This window comes from Saccopteryx bilineata, chromosome 2, assembly GCF_036850765.1.
Source record: "Saccopteryx bilineata isolate mSacBil1 chromosome 2, mSacBil1_pri_phased_curated, whole genome shotgun sequence".
Lineage (NCBI taxonomy): Eukaryota > Metazoa > Chordata > Mammalia > Chiroptera > Emballonuridae > Saccopteryx > Saccopteryx bilineata.
In genome coordinates this window covers 323,022,164-323,040,358 of record NC_089491.1, presented here as the reverse complement: position 1 = coordinate 323,040,358, position 18,195 = coordinate 323,022,164, and the positions used below count along the sequence as shown (strand labels likewise).

Sequence of the window (18,195 nt, the reverse complement as noted above, 5' to 3'; positions counted from 1 at the left end):
CACCATGGAGAATATATGTTTTTAAAAATTACATTCTGCTGAGGCCAAGGGTGAGAAGAAAGAGAATTAGGGCTGATTTCATAATGGATATGACACTGAAAAATGCCCTTGAAATAATGGGTAGTGCCTGGTCTTGTAGAAATTGAGAGATGGGAAAAAAAAAAGAGTATTTTAATTAGAGGGACCAGGATGGGCAAAACACATGAGAAGACTGGCTAGGTCCAACATCACAGAGAATAGCATGCTCAAGGCCTGGCATGCAGCAAGTATTTGGTTACATTTACTGAACTGAATCAAAGGCTTGAATGATAGAATGAATGATTACTTCATTTGAAGGCCAAACATAATCACAGACATCGTCTGAGAAAAGAACCCAGAACAACTTCTAAAGATTAATTTGGCAGCAGTATGTATAACAAATTGGGCAGTGAAGCAACTACAGCCAGCACTGCTCAGTCTGAACTAGGAAATGGTGATGAGATAGAGTCAAGAATAAAGCCTCTCTCTTCTCTTATACAAGTAAATAACATATTATATAGCTATATAATACATTTGTAGGAAAAACTCACAGTATAAATAATTATCTAAAAATATATCAAGACCATACTGTATTTTATTTAATCTATAACCTGAGAATTCTCTTCCACTTAACAGAAAAAATATTGAGAATTGTAAAATTTAAGATACTGTATATATACGATATAATCTAATTCACTTGGAAGTTTTTCAGATTACTCTGGATGGCAAGACATCCACTGAATTTTCAGGTATTAGCTATTGAGTTTCCTCTAGAAAGGAATGTTTGGTTGACCAAAGCAACATTGATGAGTTAACAAGAGACCAGTAAATGTAAAAATAGCAAAGTAGAATTAAATTACCAGCTGTCAAATTTCTGACACTGCATGTTCAGAAAAGATGGAGGTAAATACAGAAATGCATGAAGGAGGAAGGAGAAAGTAGTATTTTCACTGGTCCCCAAGTGTAAAAAGGTTGAAAACCACTGATATGTAAGATGATAGTCCCATATTATAATGGAGCTGAAAATTTCCTATTGCCTAGTGACGTCACAGCACAATGTGGTGATTGATGCTGGTGTAAACAAATATACATGCTGTAGTCTTATAAAAGCAGTAACATAATTATGTACAGCACAGAACATAATACTTTATAATGATAGTAACTGTTAATCATTTATGTACTTACTATACTACACTTTTAATTGCTATTTTAGAGTGTGCTCTTCCTACTAATAAAAAGTTTGCTGGAAAAGCACATGCCATGTTATGCCAGCAGCCTCACCTCTTGTTTATAATGTCCCTTGATTGCATCATTTTCTCTTGTACCTGATTTAATCTTGTGTTGTTTTGTGTAATCACGTGCAACATAGGTTTGTAGCCCAGGAGCAATAAGCTATATCATATAGCCTAGGTGTGTAGTAGGATTTTCTATTCTATCTAAGTTTGTGTGAGCATTTCTGCATGACAAAATCACCTTATGATACATTTCTCAGAATGTGTCCCGTTTAAGTAGTGCATGACTGTGTTTTAAATCACTTAGAATTTAGGATTAATTTTCTAATAAGTAACATATTATTTTAATAATAAATTTGGACAGTAATTTGGTCCTAGGCCTTTTACTACCCTTAATACAAACCTGATCTATCTATAATTTGGGTGTCGGGGAATAATGGGAAGATCTGAATGGGAGACAATGAATAAGAAATAGGTAAAATTTTACCATATATGTTCAAGGCAAGTTAAATAGGTGGCTGTTTCATAGTAGAGCTGGAAAAGTTCTCAGTAACTTAGGAGTCAGAATATAGAATATCTATGTTAGCTAATATGGATTCCATTTACCTCATTTCTAAAAAGAAAGATTTGGAGTAAATGACTTCCAACCTCTCTTTCAGGTCAGAAAACTTACTCTACCCACCACTCATCATCCACTCATCCAACCCTCTACTTATGTGAATATTAAGGTGTAAAGCACTTTATTACACAGTGAAACGATGATTTCTCTGCTGTTACAGAGTTCTGCAGCCTAATCATCCATTTTGAAGTCACCTGTTCCTGTATTTAGTTTTTACACCTTTACTAATAGTCATTCATCAATCACATCTTAAACTTTTCACCATGTGTTCCAACAGGTAGCCATCATTTCCCTTATTTACCATTCAAATCCTCATTATTTAAACTCAGCTCAAAAAACAGCTCTAAACTTAAATTAAGATTTTCTTCCTTTGGGCTCCAAAGACTTTTGTTATACCTCTATAATATTTTATTTCATTTTATTTCATTTCATAATGAACACCTGATTCTTCATTGGAAAATCTCTAAGAGCCTTCCTTCTCTCAACATCACAGTGGAGTTTGGTATTCATGTCTGTTGAATAAAGGCTATTTCAAAGTGTGCTAGAATTGAACACCATTTCTGAAGTGTGTCTTATTTTACTATAAAACACACTGAATTTGTTATTTAGTACTATATAGATGTCCATTTAGAACCACTCTTAATAGCTATACTTTTTTTCTCCTTACAAAAAGGTAGAAAGAGAAAAAAATTATTAGAGTTAAAGCGACAGGGAAAAGGTAGAAGGAGAGGAAAAAATACTCATCTGTGAGAAAGAGATATACTTAAAGAAATTCAGTATCACACATGCAACTGAAGAAGAAATGGAATTAGAGCCATCCATCAACTCTGGTGAAACTGCCACCAGGACAAACTCTAAATGTCGTTGACAATGTTTTCCAAGCTTATTTAGTTTTGGACAGCCTCAATGATAAGTGATAAATTATCCTTTGAGGGTAAAACCAGGTTTGGAAATACTTCAAAAGTAATTCTGAGCCAAATTTAGTGAACACCAGTATTTCTGCTTGAAAATTATTTTGTAGAAAGGATACCGTGAATCAGAGTAATATAATTCCACAGTCAATGATTTTTTTTTCTTGGTATTTTTCCAAAGTTAGAAGCGGAGAGGCAGTCAGACAAACTCCCGCATGCGCCCGACCAGGATCCACCCGGCATGCCCAACCAGGGGACGATGCTCTGCCCATCTGGGGTGTTGCTCCTTTGTGGCAAGAGCCATTCTAGCGCCTTAGGCGGAGGCCACCGAGCTGTCCTCAGCGTCCAGACCAGCTATGCTCCAATGGAGCCTTGGCTGCAGCGGAGGGGAAGAGAGAGACAGAGAGGAAGGAGAGGGGGTAGGGCGAAGAAGCAGATGGGTGTTTCTCCTGTGTGCCCTGACCAGGAATCGAACCAGAGACTTCCACACACTGGGTTGATGCTCTACTGCTGAGCCAATCAACCTGCCAGGGTGTCAATGATTTTCAACCAGTGTGCTGTAGAATATTTAACACATGCAATACCTGACTCTTTAGTCAGGGGCACTGACCTCTTTCTCTTAGATTGTTAAACAAAAAAAATGACAACAGCAAACACAAAAGCCATCAGGTGTGAATGAGTCAAATTATACCTATTTTTTATCTTTGTCAGACTGGCAAAAAATACATTTGCTGTTGTCTCACAGAATTAGTAATTAGCTTAGGTGTGCTATGAGATGAAAAAGGTTGAAATTCACTAACCTAAGCTATATTTCTGTACTTCACAGTTATTATCCAGATGTCTACAAAATAAACTCAAATGAGTATCTACTTCTGACAAATTCTGTACCAAGAATACTGAAGTCAATAGAAAAGAACACTTGCTCAGTTTGTTCAACTGGTTACTGATCATTTACTGAGAGTATAACCACACGCAAGAAAATCGGAAGTTTCTACTAAAGGTTTTAATGGTTTTCTCCTAGGGTTTGTATTATAAACATCTTTAATCATTATTTATTGTTTTCCTCATGAACTCATTTTCTTACAAAAATCAGAGTATCAGGCATTTCAATGTATACACACACACACACACACACACACACCCCTTGGAAATGTAGACCACAATGACCCCTGAAATTTAGTTCATAATAAAAGAGAAATGTGACTCACATTCTAATTTCTTTTTAGAACGAATCCAAATTATTTAATTTAAATATAACAATTATCATCAGATAAATACATCTTTGAACAATTAAAATTCAAGACTTTTACTATTTTTGGTATAAATATATGATTTCATATCTTACATAATTATAGTATTTCTCTGACCTTCATTAATCCATATTCTGGCAGGGGAAAAACTCTTGTCTTTCAACAAATCAAGTTTCTCATTTTCTTAACTTAAAAATAATCTAACTTTTGCACCTACCTAAAACAACCCACAAATTTATTTAGAGAGAGAACTCAAAGGGAAAGTTTATTTTGAAAGTTCTATTATTAAAAGTTCACAAATGCTGTACATTTCCTTATTTTCATAAGACTTTTGTCAACATGCTATATGGTATTAGAAAGAAATTAATTTTACTTGAATATATGTATATAAATAATTTAAGTAAGGTTTAAAAAACTTAGGAGTAAGTGGCTATTTACTCAGAAACTAATAACTAAAGGTATAAACTGATTTCTATAAAGCATTTAAAATAATAATTAACAGGAGTGAAAGCAACCCAAGTTTCCACTGATAGATGAATGAATAAACAAAATGTGGTATATATAGTCAGTACTAAAGAGGAAAACACATGCTACAACATGGATGAATTTTGAAGATGTTATACTAAGTAGAATAAACCAGTTACAAAAGGACAAATGCTGTATGATTCCACTTACATGAAGTACCCAGAGAAGTCAAATTCACAGAGACAGAACAGAATAGAACAGTGGTAGCCAGGGGCGGGGGGAGGGGGAGGAAAGTGGAAAATTATGGTTTAATGGGTAAATAGTTTTAGTTTAAGATAAAAAAAATGTTCTGGAGATGGATGGTGGTAATGGTTATACAAAGATCAATGGGAAGGTACTTAATGCCAAAGAACTGTATACCTAAAAGTGGTTACAAAGTTAAATTTTATTGGTGTTTACAAAATAGTTGTGGGGATGTAAAGCACAGCGTAGAGAAAACAGTCAATAATATTGTAATAACTGTGTGTGGCGCCAGTTGGGCACCTGAAATACCGAGGAGACACTGTAAAGATGTGACCACTAAGCTGTACACCTGAAACTACAACAAAATAATAAAGAATGTAAAGTGTAATAGAAAAATAAAGTTAAAAAATATAAATATTATATTGTTTATTTTTCCCAATAAAAAATTATTAATACAAATGGCTATAAAAATAACAGGAATTTAATCAGAAGCAAAATCAGATAGGTCTAAGGAGTCTGTTGAAACCCCACCTTCCTTAGATTAACTGTAAAGGACAAGACTTATATGATAAAGCCTTCAAATGTTATAAATATAAAATCAGAGCAAATTTCCCTCATTAGTCAGGATTTCACACTTTGGATCATCTAGGATGAAAGCAGGTAAATAGATGGATACTAAATTAAACACTCTTTGTAAGGCACCTAAAAATCTGTTCAATTTCATCATTTTCAAATATGTAACAGAGTTGGTTAACCTAAAATATGGGTCTTCGGACCTTATCTTAGAAGTTGCTATGGGGAAGAAAATCAATCATTTCTTTGAAATCCTAAGACAGTCAGAGCAAGTCATGATCCTGGTCTGTAGTTCCAAGATGATATATTGGCATTTTGAATTGTGCAGTTCTCTGAATCACTCACAAACCCAGTAAATGTAAGTAAATATGTGTCAGGCACTGTTAAGTATTTATGGATGAATAAAATCTCCTAACCCTCAAAATTCTCTATTAGGGTAACATAACAAAAATTAAAACCTGGAAAAAATGAAAGCAATCACAATTTTAAAAAGCAAGGTCTCTAAAATAATTTTACCCAACTTTGTAGAAGTCAATATATCAATATAATACTGAGTATATAAGCCACTGCCAAACACACATTGAGCACAGTCTCATGTTATAATTGTCTCCTATGTCTCTCTGATAAAAACATTTCTCTTCTAGCCTAGTGCACGTATAATTATACATATTTGAACTCGATGTGCAAATATCTATTTCAGAGATTAGTGCTTAAACACCACTTTTAAAGTATCTTTCCCAAATCACTTTCATTATGTAAATATAACACATAATACTTACTGGGCTGCTCCTTCCCTGAGAAGATTATCATTATTAAGCAGTAACCGAACATCTGCAAAACAAATATGTTTTCTACATTACTATTTTTCTTTTCTTTTTTTTTCTTTACAGAGACAGAGAGATAGAGGGATAGACAGGGACAGACAGACAGGGACGGAGAGAGATGAGAAGCATCAATCATTAGTTTTTCGTTGCGCATTGCGACACCTTAGTTGTTCATTGATTGCTTTCTTATATGTGCCTTGACTGTGGGCCTTCAGTAGACCAAGTAACCCCTTGCTCGAGCCAGCAATCTTGGGTCCAAGCTGGTGAGCTTTTTTTGCTCAAACCAGATGAGCCTGCACTCAAGCTGGTGACCTCAGGGTCTCAAACCTGGGTCTTCGGCATCCCAGTCCAACGCTCTATCCACTGCGCCACTGCCTGGTCAGGCTACATTACTATTTTTCTATGTTTGAAATTTTTATGCAGTGAATGTGTTATTTTGGTCATGTATGACCCCTTGCCCCCACCACGATGTAAGCAAGATCACTCTGATGGCCAAAATAAGCACAAAAACACATCATGGTATTAATTTAAAAATTGGTTAGGAAATATAAGTGGAAATGAAATAGAAATACAAGTTATTTTATACCCTTAATAGCCAATGCAGGCAGACTGTAATGTAGCTCCAAAGAACTACAGTAGCGGTAAGTTATACCAAAAAGATGTGTGGTAAGATCTGCAGAAGACTTAGTACTGTGCCTCTACTTAGACAACACTATCATGAGTTTCAAATGAATCTCCCCTATAGCAATATGATTAAACAAGAAACAGCTTCTGAACAAAGTGCAGAAGCAAGTAGGCATGTCTATCCTCACATTATCTGCAAACAAAAGATGAATGTATTTAAGTTCAGTATGGTAGCTGCTTTGAGTTAGTAATCTCATTTTGATTATCAATGTTTTGTTTTTTCTTTGTACAGAGATACAGATAGGGACAGAGAGAGAGAGAGAGAGAGAGAGAGAGAGAGGGATGAGAAGCATCAATTCTTTGTGCAACACCTTAGTTGTCCATTGATTGCTTTCTCATATGTGCCTTCACGGGGGAGGGGGGGGGCTACCAACCTTGGGCTTCAAGCCAGCGACGTTTGGGCTCAAGCCAGTGACCATGGGGTCATGTCTATGATCCCACGCTCAAGCCTGCAATCCTGCACTCATGCTGGTAGTGATGTCCAGGTTTCGAACCTGGATCCTCCACATCCCAGTCCAACACTCTATCCACTGCGCCACTGCCTGGTCAGGCTGGTTATCAATTCTTAGTTTTGTCCTAATTTTAGATTCAATTATTATCTAGATGTTGGCCTATTAATTATTAAATGTAACTTTGAAAAGAACATTTATTAGAAAATCCAAGTGTATTGTAAAACATAAAGGAAAAAAAATCACCTAAAAAACCCCACAAATTTCTACTCTTATCTTGTTTTTTTTTTTTTTTTTTAAAAGTCCTTTTTGTTTTTTATTTTTATTTTATTTATTCACTTTAGAAAGGAGAGAGGGAGAGAGAGAAACAGAGAGAGAGAAAGGGAGGAGCAGGAAGCATCAACTCCCATATGTGCCTTGACCAGGCAAGCCCAGGGTTTTGAACCAACAACCTCAGCATTTCCAGGTCAATGCTTTATCCATTGCGCCACCACAGGTCAGGCGGTTTTTTTTTTTCATTATTTTTTCCTATGACCTTGGCTGTTTTACATAGTTGCTATCATAAAGTACATATAACAATGTATGTTAATTTTTTCTTTTCTCTCTCTCTTTTTTTTTAAGTTAGAGCCAGGAGACAGGGAGGCTGAGACAGACACCTGCATGTGCTCCAACTGGGATGTACCGGGCAAGCCCCCTACAGGGCAATGCTCTGCCTATCTGGGGCCACTGCTCCAACTGAGCTATTTTAGCACCTGAGGCAAGGCTAAGGAGCCACCATCAGTGCCCAGGGCCAAACTGCTGAACCATTTGAGCCATAGCTGCAGAAGGGAAGGGGAGGAGAGGAGGAGGGGGAGGGAGAGAAAGAGGGAGAAGCAGATGTTCACTTCTCTTATATGCCCTGAAAGGGAATCAAACCCGGGACTTCCACACTCTGTGCTGACGCTCTACCACTGACCAGGGCCCTAATTTTTTTATTATATAAAAATAACATAAATAACCTAAGTGTCTTCCATTAAGAAACTGGTTTAATGTAACAGAAGTGAACTATACTATAGTTCTTATAAACTATGTAAAATTGGGCAGCCATTAAAAAATTAATGCAGATATGTACTTATCAATATGGAAACACATTTATAATACAATAAACAGGAAGGGAGGAACAACATGTACCTTACTATCATATTTATAAAATGTTATATCAATTCAAAGACGGTGAAAGAATTACATTCAAACATCTTCAGTGAAAAACTAGAAGGTAAAATTTTGTGTGACTTAGATTTTTTTGTTATGTTTAATAATTTTTACAAAAATAATAAATCTATTTCAAAAGAAAAACTATTTCCTATTCACATACATCCTTTTGGTAGTAGGACTCAATTTAAAAAACAATCTCTCTTGCTAACCACTAACATAATTTTATTTTGATTTCTAAATGAACTGGTTTTTATTTTTAATTGAGAGACAGAGAAGCAGAGAAACAGACTACCGCATGCGCCCTGACCGGGATCCACTTCCCCTATGGAGTGATGCTCTGCCCATCTGGGGCTGCTGCTCCCTTTGTTGGCAACTGAGCTATTTCAGCACCTGAGGCAAGGCCACAGAGCCATCCTCAGCGCCTGAGGCCAACTTGTTTAAACTGCTTGAGCCATGGCAGGGGAGAGGGAAAAAGAGAGGGGGAGGAGGGGGGGAGGGGGAGGGGGTGGAGAAGCAGATGGTAACTTCTATATTCCCTGACCAGGAATAGAATTTGGGACTTCCACATGCTGGGCTGACACTCTAGCATAGAGCCAACCAGCCAGGGCTAAATGAACTGATTTTTAAAAATATTTTTTATTTATGATTTTAGAGATAGGAAGGGAGAGAGAGAAACATCAATTTGTTATTCCACTTATGTATGCATTCAATGTTTCATTCTTATTTTTACCTTGACCAGATATCAAACCCACATCTTTGGCATATGGGGACCATGCTCTAACCCAGTGGTTTTTTTCTTTTACACTTGGGGACAGGTGAAACTAGAGTATTTCAGTAACTGCTAAGGCAGAAATCACCCTGAGCATAAGCAAATTCAACTAAGATCATCTGGTCTGCAATCTTCATACAACATCAAGGTGGCTAATTCTTCCTTAGACCAGCATAAAATGTTGGTGGAAGAGTATGTGAACCGCTATTCGAAAAACACTGCTCTGAGCCCATCTGATTCTCTATCCCTTCTTCTCCCCCTTTTCCCCTCTTGCAGCCAGTGGTTTGACTGTTTCGAGCATCAGCCTTGGCACTGAGGATAGCTGAGTTGATTTCAACATTGACCCAGACAACGGTTGCCAGGTGGATCCTGGTGAAGGTGCATGTGGGAATCTGTCTCACTATCTCCCCTCCTCTCACTTAAAACAATAACAAAACACTGGTCTGGCCCTGGCCAGTTTTGTCAGTGGTTAGAGCATCAGCCCGATGTATGGACATTCCAGGTTCAATTCCCAGTCAGGGCACACAAAAGAAGTGACCTATCTGCTTCTCTCTCCCTCCCACTCACCCTTCTCTCCCCCTCCCCCTCCTGCAGTCAGTGGCTTGACTGGTTAAAGCATCAGCCTGGGAATTGCGGATAGTTTGGTTGGTCTGAGAGTCAGCCTCAGCCACTAAAAATACATAGCTAGACTTACTATGGCCCTGGTCAGTTGGCTCAGTGGTACAGCGTCAGCCCAGTGTGTGGATGTCCCAGGTCCGATTCCTGGTCAGGAGAATTCTTTTCTTTTAAGGAGAAACAACCATCTGCTTCTCCACCCGTCCACCTTCCCTTCTCTCTCTCTTTTCCTCCCGCAATCACGGCACAATTGGTTTTAGCTCATCAGCCCCAGGTGCTGAGGATGGTTCCGTGGAGCCTCTGTATCAAGCACTAAAAATAGCCTGGTTGCAAGCATGGTCCCAGATGAGCAGAGAGCATCAGCCCCAGACAGAGGTTGCCGTGTGGATCCCAGTTGGGGAGCATGCAGGACTGTCTCTCTGTCTTCCCTCCTCTTACTCAGCAGAAAGATGAAGAAAAAAAAGACATACTATTAGCTGGCTTGAACAAGGGGACACTGGCTCAGCCCTGACTGAGGCATGTACAAGAAGCAATCAGTGCACAACTAAAGTGCAAGCAACTATGAGTCGATGCTTCTCACCCCCTCTCTCTCCTCTCATTCAAAGAAAAAAAAAGGAAAGGGACACTGTGAGCTAATAATATACAAGATAAGTTAAATAACAAATTGTTTCACATATACTGTTGTCCTCTAAGTATGATGAAACAATGTTTCCTCCCTCTTTTTGGTGGTCTGTACTAATCTAGTATGTTTTTCTTTACAAGAAATACAAAAGTGAATTCCCCAAATCCAAAAAATAGTTAAAATTTTCCTGTCTTTTAAAATAATTTTTCTTTTAAGAAAATTAATTTATTCAAAAATAATTATCATGTGTATCATAGATACATTTTAGACATTACAAAACCCAAATTGACAAAAATTTCCACTGTAATTGAGAAAATACAGTTTTCTACATTCTCCCCTTAGCTTACATATTTTGGTTGTCATTTACATCTTTAAAAAAGAATGCTGGGCATATCAAGTCTTATTGTTACGAATTAAACACTTACCATTAAACACCTCATTAAATTCTCCAGGAGGGGCATGAATGATGAATTTTGCTGCTATACGCACCTAAAATAGAAACGAAGATATAAATGTCCCATGGTATAGGCATCTACCAAAACAACAAAAATATGAAAATTTATTCTATTTTAAAGTTCTATTGAAAATGGCTTAAGAAAAATGTAAAGATAGTGACATTTCTTCCTTCAAACACGTAATATTTATTACTGGTTTAATCATTTAATCACAATGGATAGGCTGAACATAGATAAAATACATAAAATCAACAACCTAACATTACACCTCAAAGAATTAAAAAAACAAGAACAAATGAAGCACAAAATTAGTAAAAAAAAATTTATTAAAAAATAGAGCAGAAATAAATGATATAGAGGCAAAAGAGACAATACAGTATCAATAAAACTATGAGTGGTTCTTTGAAAAGATAAAATTGCTTGACCAGTGGCGCAGGGGATAGAACATCAGCCTGGAATGCTGAGGTCCCAGGTTTGAAATACCAAAGTTGATGACTTCAGCACAAGCTCACCAGCTTGAGTGCAGAGTTGCTGGTTTGAGCGTGGGATCAACATGATTCCATGGTCGCTGGCTTGAGCAAGGGGTCACTGGACCAGGTGGAGCACCAAGGTCCAGGCACATATAAGAAGCAATCAATGGCCTGACCAGGCGGTGGTGCAGTGGGTAGAGCGTTGGACTGGGATGCAGAGGACCCAGGTTCGAGACCCCGAGGTTGCCAGCTTGAGCGCAGGCTCATCTGATTTGAGCAAAAGCCCACCAGCTTGAGCCCAAGGTCGCTGGCTCCAGCAAGGGGTTACTCGGTCTGCTGAAGGCCCGCGGTCAAGGCACATATGAGAAGGCAATCAATGCTGAAGGCCCGTGGTCAAGGCACATATGAGAAGGCAATCAATGAACAACTAAGGTGTTGCAACGCACAATGAAAAAAAACTAATGATTGATGCTTTTCATCTCTCTCCGTCCCTGTCTGTCAGTCCCTGTCTATCCCTCTCTGACTCACTCTGTCTCTGTAAAAAAAAGAAAAAAAAGGAAGCAATCAATAAACAATTAAAGTGACACAACCAAGAGTTTGTGCTCCTCATCTCTCTCTCTTTCTGTCTCTTTCGTGCACTTAAAAAAAAAAAAAAAGAAAACTGACAACATTTTAGTCAGATTCACCAAGAAAAAAGAACATTCTGATAAATAAAATCAGAAATGAAAGAGGAACTGTTACAAATGATACCCCAGATATAAAATAAAAGACTATAAAGAATAATCATTGCACAACCTAAGAAACTGATAATTTCTAAAAATACACAACCTGCCAAAACTGAATCATAATGAAACAAAAAATCTGAACAAACCAATTACAAGTAGGGAAATTACTGATTTAACATGTATGGATAGAAAGAATCAATATTGTTAAAACCATACTATCCAAAGCAATCTACATATTCAATGTAATCCCTATCAAAATTCCAATGACATTTTTCTCACAGAAATAAAATCAATATTCTTAAAATTTGTTTGGAATCACAAAAGACCCCAAATAGTCAACACACTCCTGAGAAAGAAGACCGAAAGCTGGAAGTATCACACTACCTGATTTCAAACTATATTAAAGATCTACAGTAGGCCCTGGCTGGTTGACTCAGTAGTAGTGTCGGCTGAGCATGTGGAAGTCCTCGGTTCAATTCCCAGGCAGGTCACACAAAAGAAGCTACCATCTGCTTGCTTCTCTAGCCTCTCCCCTTCCCCTTCCCTCCCGCAGCCATGGCTAAAATGGTTGGAGCAATTTGGCCCTAGGCACCGAGGATGGCTCCATGGCCTTACCTTAGGCACTGAAATAGTTTGGTTGCAGCGCAATGGAGCAGTGGCCCCAGATGGGCAGAGCATTGCCCTGTAGGGGGCTTGCGAGATGGATCCCAGTCGGGACACATGCAGGAGTCTATCTCTGCCTCCCTGCCTCCCATTTCTCACTTAATTAAAGATAAAAATAAATTAAAAAGCTATAGTAGGCCTGGCCAGTTGGCTCAGTGGATAGAGCATCAGCCTGGCATATGGACGTCCCAGGTTCGATTCCTAGTAAGGGCACACAGGAGAAGTGACCATCTCCTTCTCTTCTCCTCCCTCTCTCCTTTCTCTCTCTCTCTCCTCTCCCTCAGCCAGTGGCTCGATTGGTTCAAGCACCACAAAAGAGCCAAGAATATACAATGGGGAAAAGACAGTTTTCTTCAATAAATTGTGTTGTAAAGACTGGACAGTCACATTCAAAAGAATAAAACTTGACCACACACAAAAAATTAACTCAAAATGGATTAAACTCTTATAAGAAGAGACAGTAAGCTCCCTGACATAAGTCTTGGCAATGACTTTTTAAATGTGACACCAAAAGCAACAGAAGCAAAAATAAACAAGTGGACTACATCAAACTAACAAACTTTTGCACAGCAAAGGAAACCATCAACAAAATGAAAAGACAACCTACTGAATGGGAGCATATATTTGTATTTGCATATCATATGTCTGATAAGAAGCTAATAACCAAAATGTGTAATTCATAACAACTCTAAAATAGCAAAACAAAAAACAAAAAAAACCCACCCCAAACTATCTGGGTAAAAAATGAACAGAATATCTGAATAGACATATTTTCCCAAAAAGGCATAAAGATGGCTAACAGGCACATGAATAGATGCTCTCTAAATCACTGATCATCAGGGAAATGCAAATCAAAACCACACTGAGAGATATCACCTCACAGCTGTTAGAATGGCTATTATCAAAAAGACAAATAACTGTTAGTGAAGATGGAGAGAAAAGGGAATCCTTGTGCACTGTTGGTAGTAATATAAACTGGTCAGCTGCTGTGGAAAACATGTGGAGGTTCACCTAAAAATAGAACTATTTTATGGTTCAGGAATTCCACTTCTGGGTATTTATCTAAAGAAAATGGAAACACTAACTCAGTAAGATATGTGTACCCCCATATGCAGTGCAGTGTTATTTACAATAGACAAGGTATGAAAACAACTTGTATCCAGTGGTAAATGAATGAATAAAGAAATTATTATTCAGCCATCAAACAGTGAAATCTTCCCATTTGTGGCAACATGGACGAACCTCAAGGTCATCATGCTAAATGAAATAAGTCAGACAGAGGAAGACAAATGCCTAATGATTTCTTTTATATGTGGATTCTAAACCAACCAGCCAAAGAAACAAAAAACTCACATTACCAGGTTCATAGATATGGAGAACAGATTGGTGGTTCCAGGGGTTGAAGGAAAAAAGAAAAAGAAAAAAAATATATATAATTTAATTTAATAAAAATGAGGATTCAAAGCTGTCTATATCTATTACAAGCAAATTTATCTTTTAAACTATAATAAGAAATTATCAAGAAAATCTGTGTAAAGAAATAAGATGCATTTAGGTACAATGAAGAAAATAGATATATTTACGTGTTCATAAAGTCACAAATGAGTAAAAAGTGTAAAAGGGAGAGGAAGAATGGTCAGCTAATGATTTAAACATGAGACCTGATTGAATCTTAGGAAGTTAGTTCAGAGATAAGTGAGAGATAAAATATCAAGCTGATACTGACAGGCATATTTTAAAAAGAATAAAGGCACTGTTTGATAAAGAGAAGAACCACTAATGACACTGCATCTGAGAGGGTAAATGCCAGGCCAGCCTTACAGCACACGTAGTGAAGGAGTGCTGAGCGTCTACAAGAGTCCCACCAGCCCGCAGCCACCTCTGACTAGCTGAGCAGGGTTGCTGGAAGTACAGCCCTGGAACCTGCAGCAGTGGAGATTGGGGTCGGAATGTAAATTCCCAGTCCCAACCCGACCAGCTCAGTTAGACTCTAAAATGAGGCCCAGCAAACACTATTTAAACTAGCTTTCCAGGTGACTGTTCACTGCACATTGTTTGCAGAATTAAGGGACCATTCTTGGCAAAAACAAAAGTCTTGGCTTAGTTTCTTATATCCCACTTTAATAGTACTGTGATTTATCTGATATGGGTTCTAAAAGTAATAGAAAGAATAGAAACCAGTCATGTTTGTGTATATCTGTTCTGCATGTGTGCACGCACCTAAGTTTTCAGAAGAGAGACAGATGAAAAAGAAGCACATATGGCTACAGAGAAGATGTTCCTAGTTAGAGGCCACATATGTGACAAGGCCTTAAAAAGGTTAAAACATGTCAGTTAAAAAAAAAAAGACTTTGTAGTGTGGAACACTAAAAAGTATGAAGCAAAATCTATGTTGCGGGATACCACGGAGCACTAACAATGACGAAAATGATAACAAAAATGGGATAACAGTAATTAGTGCTTACCAAGGCCTTTGTGTGGATTATATCATCTACTCTTCAAAACAACCCTATAGGGTAGTTACTATTATATTTGCACATTTTCAGATATAGTGACTCAAGCCAAAGAAGTAATTGTCAGTCTGATTTACTAAGTCCACACTTTTATTCACTACATTATGCTGTGTGCCTCAGATTTAAAACAGGCCCTGGCCGGTTGGCTCAATGGTAGAGCACTGGCCCAGTGTGTGGAAGTCCCGGGTTCGATTTCCGGCCAGGGCATACAGGAGAAACGCCCATCTGCTTCTCCACCCTTCCCCCTCTCCTTCCTCTCTCTCTCTCTCTCTTCCCTCCCGCAGCCAAGGCTCCATGGGAGCAATGTTGGCTGGGCGCTGAGAATGGCTCCATGGCCTCCACCTCAGGTACTAGAATGACTCCAGCCACAACGGAGCAACACTCCCAGATGGGCAGAGCATCGCCCCTGGTAGGCATGCCGGGTGAATCCCAGTTGGGCGCATGTGGGAGTCTGTCTGACTGCCTCCTGCTTCTAACTTCAGGGGAAAAACTAAAATAAAAATAAAATAAAACAGTTTTGGTAAAATGAGTGAAATCCAGCCACCAAAATCCCAACATGGCAGGCAGAATGTAATACTGTAGCCAACAAACAACTGCTTCAATATAAACATTATTTTTTATACTTAAAATGCCAATAACAACTTAAGGAAAATAGACAAATTCCTTGAAAGACAAAAAACAAAGTTCACTCGAGAAGAAATACATCATCTGAATAGTTCTAGACCTGTTAAAGAAATTGAATTTGTTGTTATATACCTTCCAGCAAATAAAACTCCAAGTTTTCTTATACCCAACATTTAAAGAAGATATAATAGCAACTTGTTGGGCAGATAAAATATATATATTATGCTCACTTTGTTAAAGATGGTGCTGACCACGTGGAAACCCCTCGCCCAGGTGATATTAATTGCCCTTCTTGTTTGGGATGGGCGTGATCATGTTAATATGTGTTGGGGGGAGGGCTTTTGTGCCAAAAGTTTATAAAGGAAGAGAGATCACGTTGTCAGGGGAAGAGTGATTAAGTTCTAGGAGGAGCCCATGCTAGAGGAGAGCAGAGAAAGGCCACGTGGAGGAGGCCAGAAGCAGCCAGGATGGCGGAGTGCTGAGGAAGAAGCCAGTTTGTGCAGAGTTTGTGTAGAGAGAAGAAGATGGGGAACAGAGGTAAGTAAGGTTAGTGAGCTAGAAACCTTTGACTCTAGGAAACTCGGATAAGTCAGTAGCTTTATGAGCACTGAATGAGTGGGTTTTGGAGCCGAGTGTTTTTTCTTGCCAGCCGGGTGCAAGCTAGGATTAAAGCTAATGGCCCACCAGTTCTTGGCTCGGTTGTTTCATTACCATCTGTCTGAATCAAATACGAACCTGCATTGGCCAGGCGGCTGTGATGATGGCCGTGGCTACTGGCTTTACATAACTCTATACAAATTATTCCCAAAAACAGAAGTGAATACCTTCCACCTCACTTTAAGAGACTAGCACCACTATAACAAAAACTAAAATATTACAAAAAACATAACTTTAAAAATATACACAGAGCCACTTTACAATGGAGCTGGAGCTGCCACCCCAGAGGAACTGCTTTGCCCAAATATTGCCTCAAACTTTTGGAATGTTAAAACAGGGCAAAATAACCTTTAAACTGGGCCTAAAGCAACACTGAGTCCCAAACAACTATTTGCAAAGATAACAAGAAAGCAGATATGACTACAGGACTGAAAATGTGTAACATTGTTTAGAATGAGCTTATCTGCACCAAAAGAAATGCCTTCCTTCTATTGTAATTATTCCCCTTCCCTTTCTCACAAATAATATCCCCTTGCCTTTGTCTCCTAATTGCAACACTATTTGGGGTTCTGTCTGAATCAGTGCATCCCAAATAGTTATTTTTTTTTTTTTTTTTTTTTTTTTTTTTGCATTTTTCTGAAGCTGGAAACAGGGAGAGACAGTCAGACAGACTCCCGCATGCACCCGACCGGGATCCACCCGGCACGCCCACCAGGGGGCGACGCTCTGCCCACCAGTCTGCCCATCCTGGGCGTCGCCATGTTGCGACCCTCCTGGGTGTCGCCATGTTGCGACCAGAGCCACTCTAGCGCCTGGGGCAGAGGCCACAGAGCCATCCCCAGCGCCCGGGCCATCTTTGCTCCAATGGAGCCTTGGCTGCGGGAGGGGAAGAGAGAGACAGAGAGGAAGGTGCGGCGGAGGGGTGGAGAAGCAAATGGGCGCTTCTCCTATGTGCCCTGGCCGGGAATCGAACCCGGGTCCTCCGCACGCTAGGCCAACGCTCTACCGCTGAGCCAACCGGCCAGGGCCAGTTATTTTTTTTTCTTATCTCAAATAAATGATTTTTGCCTCTCAGTTTAGACATTTATTTATTTATTTAGTATTTTTCCAAAGTTAGAAGCATGGAGGCAGTCAGACAGATTCCCACATAGGCCCAACCGGGATCCAACTGGTATGCCCACCAAGGGGCGATGCTCTGCCCATCTGGGGCGTTGCTCTGTTTCCACTGGAGCCACTCTAGCGCCTGAGGCAGAGGCCATGGAGCCGTCCTCAGTGCCCGGGCCAACTTTGCTCCAAAGGAGCCTTAGCTGTGGTGGTGGTGGTGGGGGGGGTGAGAGAGAGAGAGAGAGGAAGGAGAGGGAGAATGGTGGAAAAGCAGATAGGCGCTTCTCCTGTGTGCCCTGGCCAGCAATCGAACCCAGGACTTCCACACTCTGGGCCAATGCTCTACCACACTACTGGGCCAACTGGCCAGGGCCTGGACTTTTTATTTTTAAGGTGGCATAACACACAGATCAAAATTTCTCATGAACATGGATATAGAAGTCCTCAATAAAATATTAAGTTGAATCCAGCAATATATGGAGAGGATAACACAGCATAAGTAAGGTTTATCCAGGA

General features: G+C 39.1%; 1 protein-coding gene across 1 annotated transcript in view; it reads right to left on the bottom strand.

Annotated features, from left to right (window-relative positions):
• Positions 1-18,195, bottom strand: part of CAPZA2 (capping actin protein of muscle Z-line subunit alpha 2) — a 57,905-nt gene that overhangs the window by 22,746 nt on the left and 16,964 nt on the right. The window contains exons 2-3 of the mRNA XM_066262161.1: positions 10,894-10,957; positions 6,091-6,142 (exon numbers count right to left, since the gene is read on the bottom strand). Of these exons, the coding sequence (XP_066118258.1) occupies positions 6,091-6,142; positions 10,894-10,957 (116 nt within the window). The remainder of the gene's footprint in view (positions 1-6,090; positions 6,143-10,893; positions 10,958-18,195) is intronic.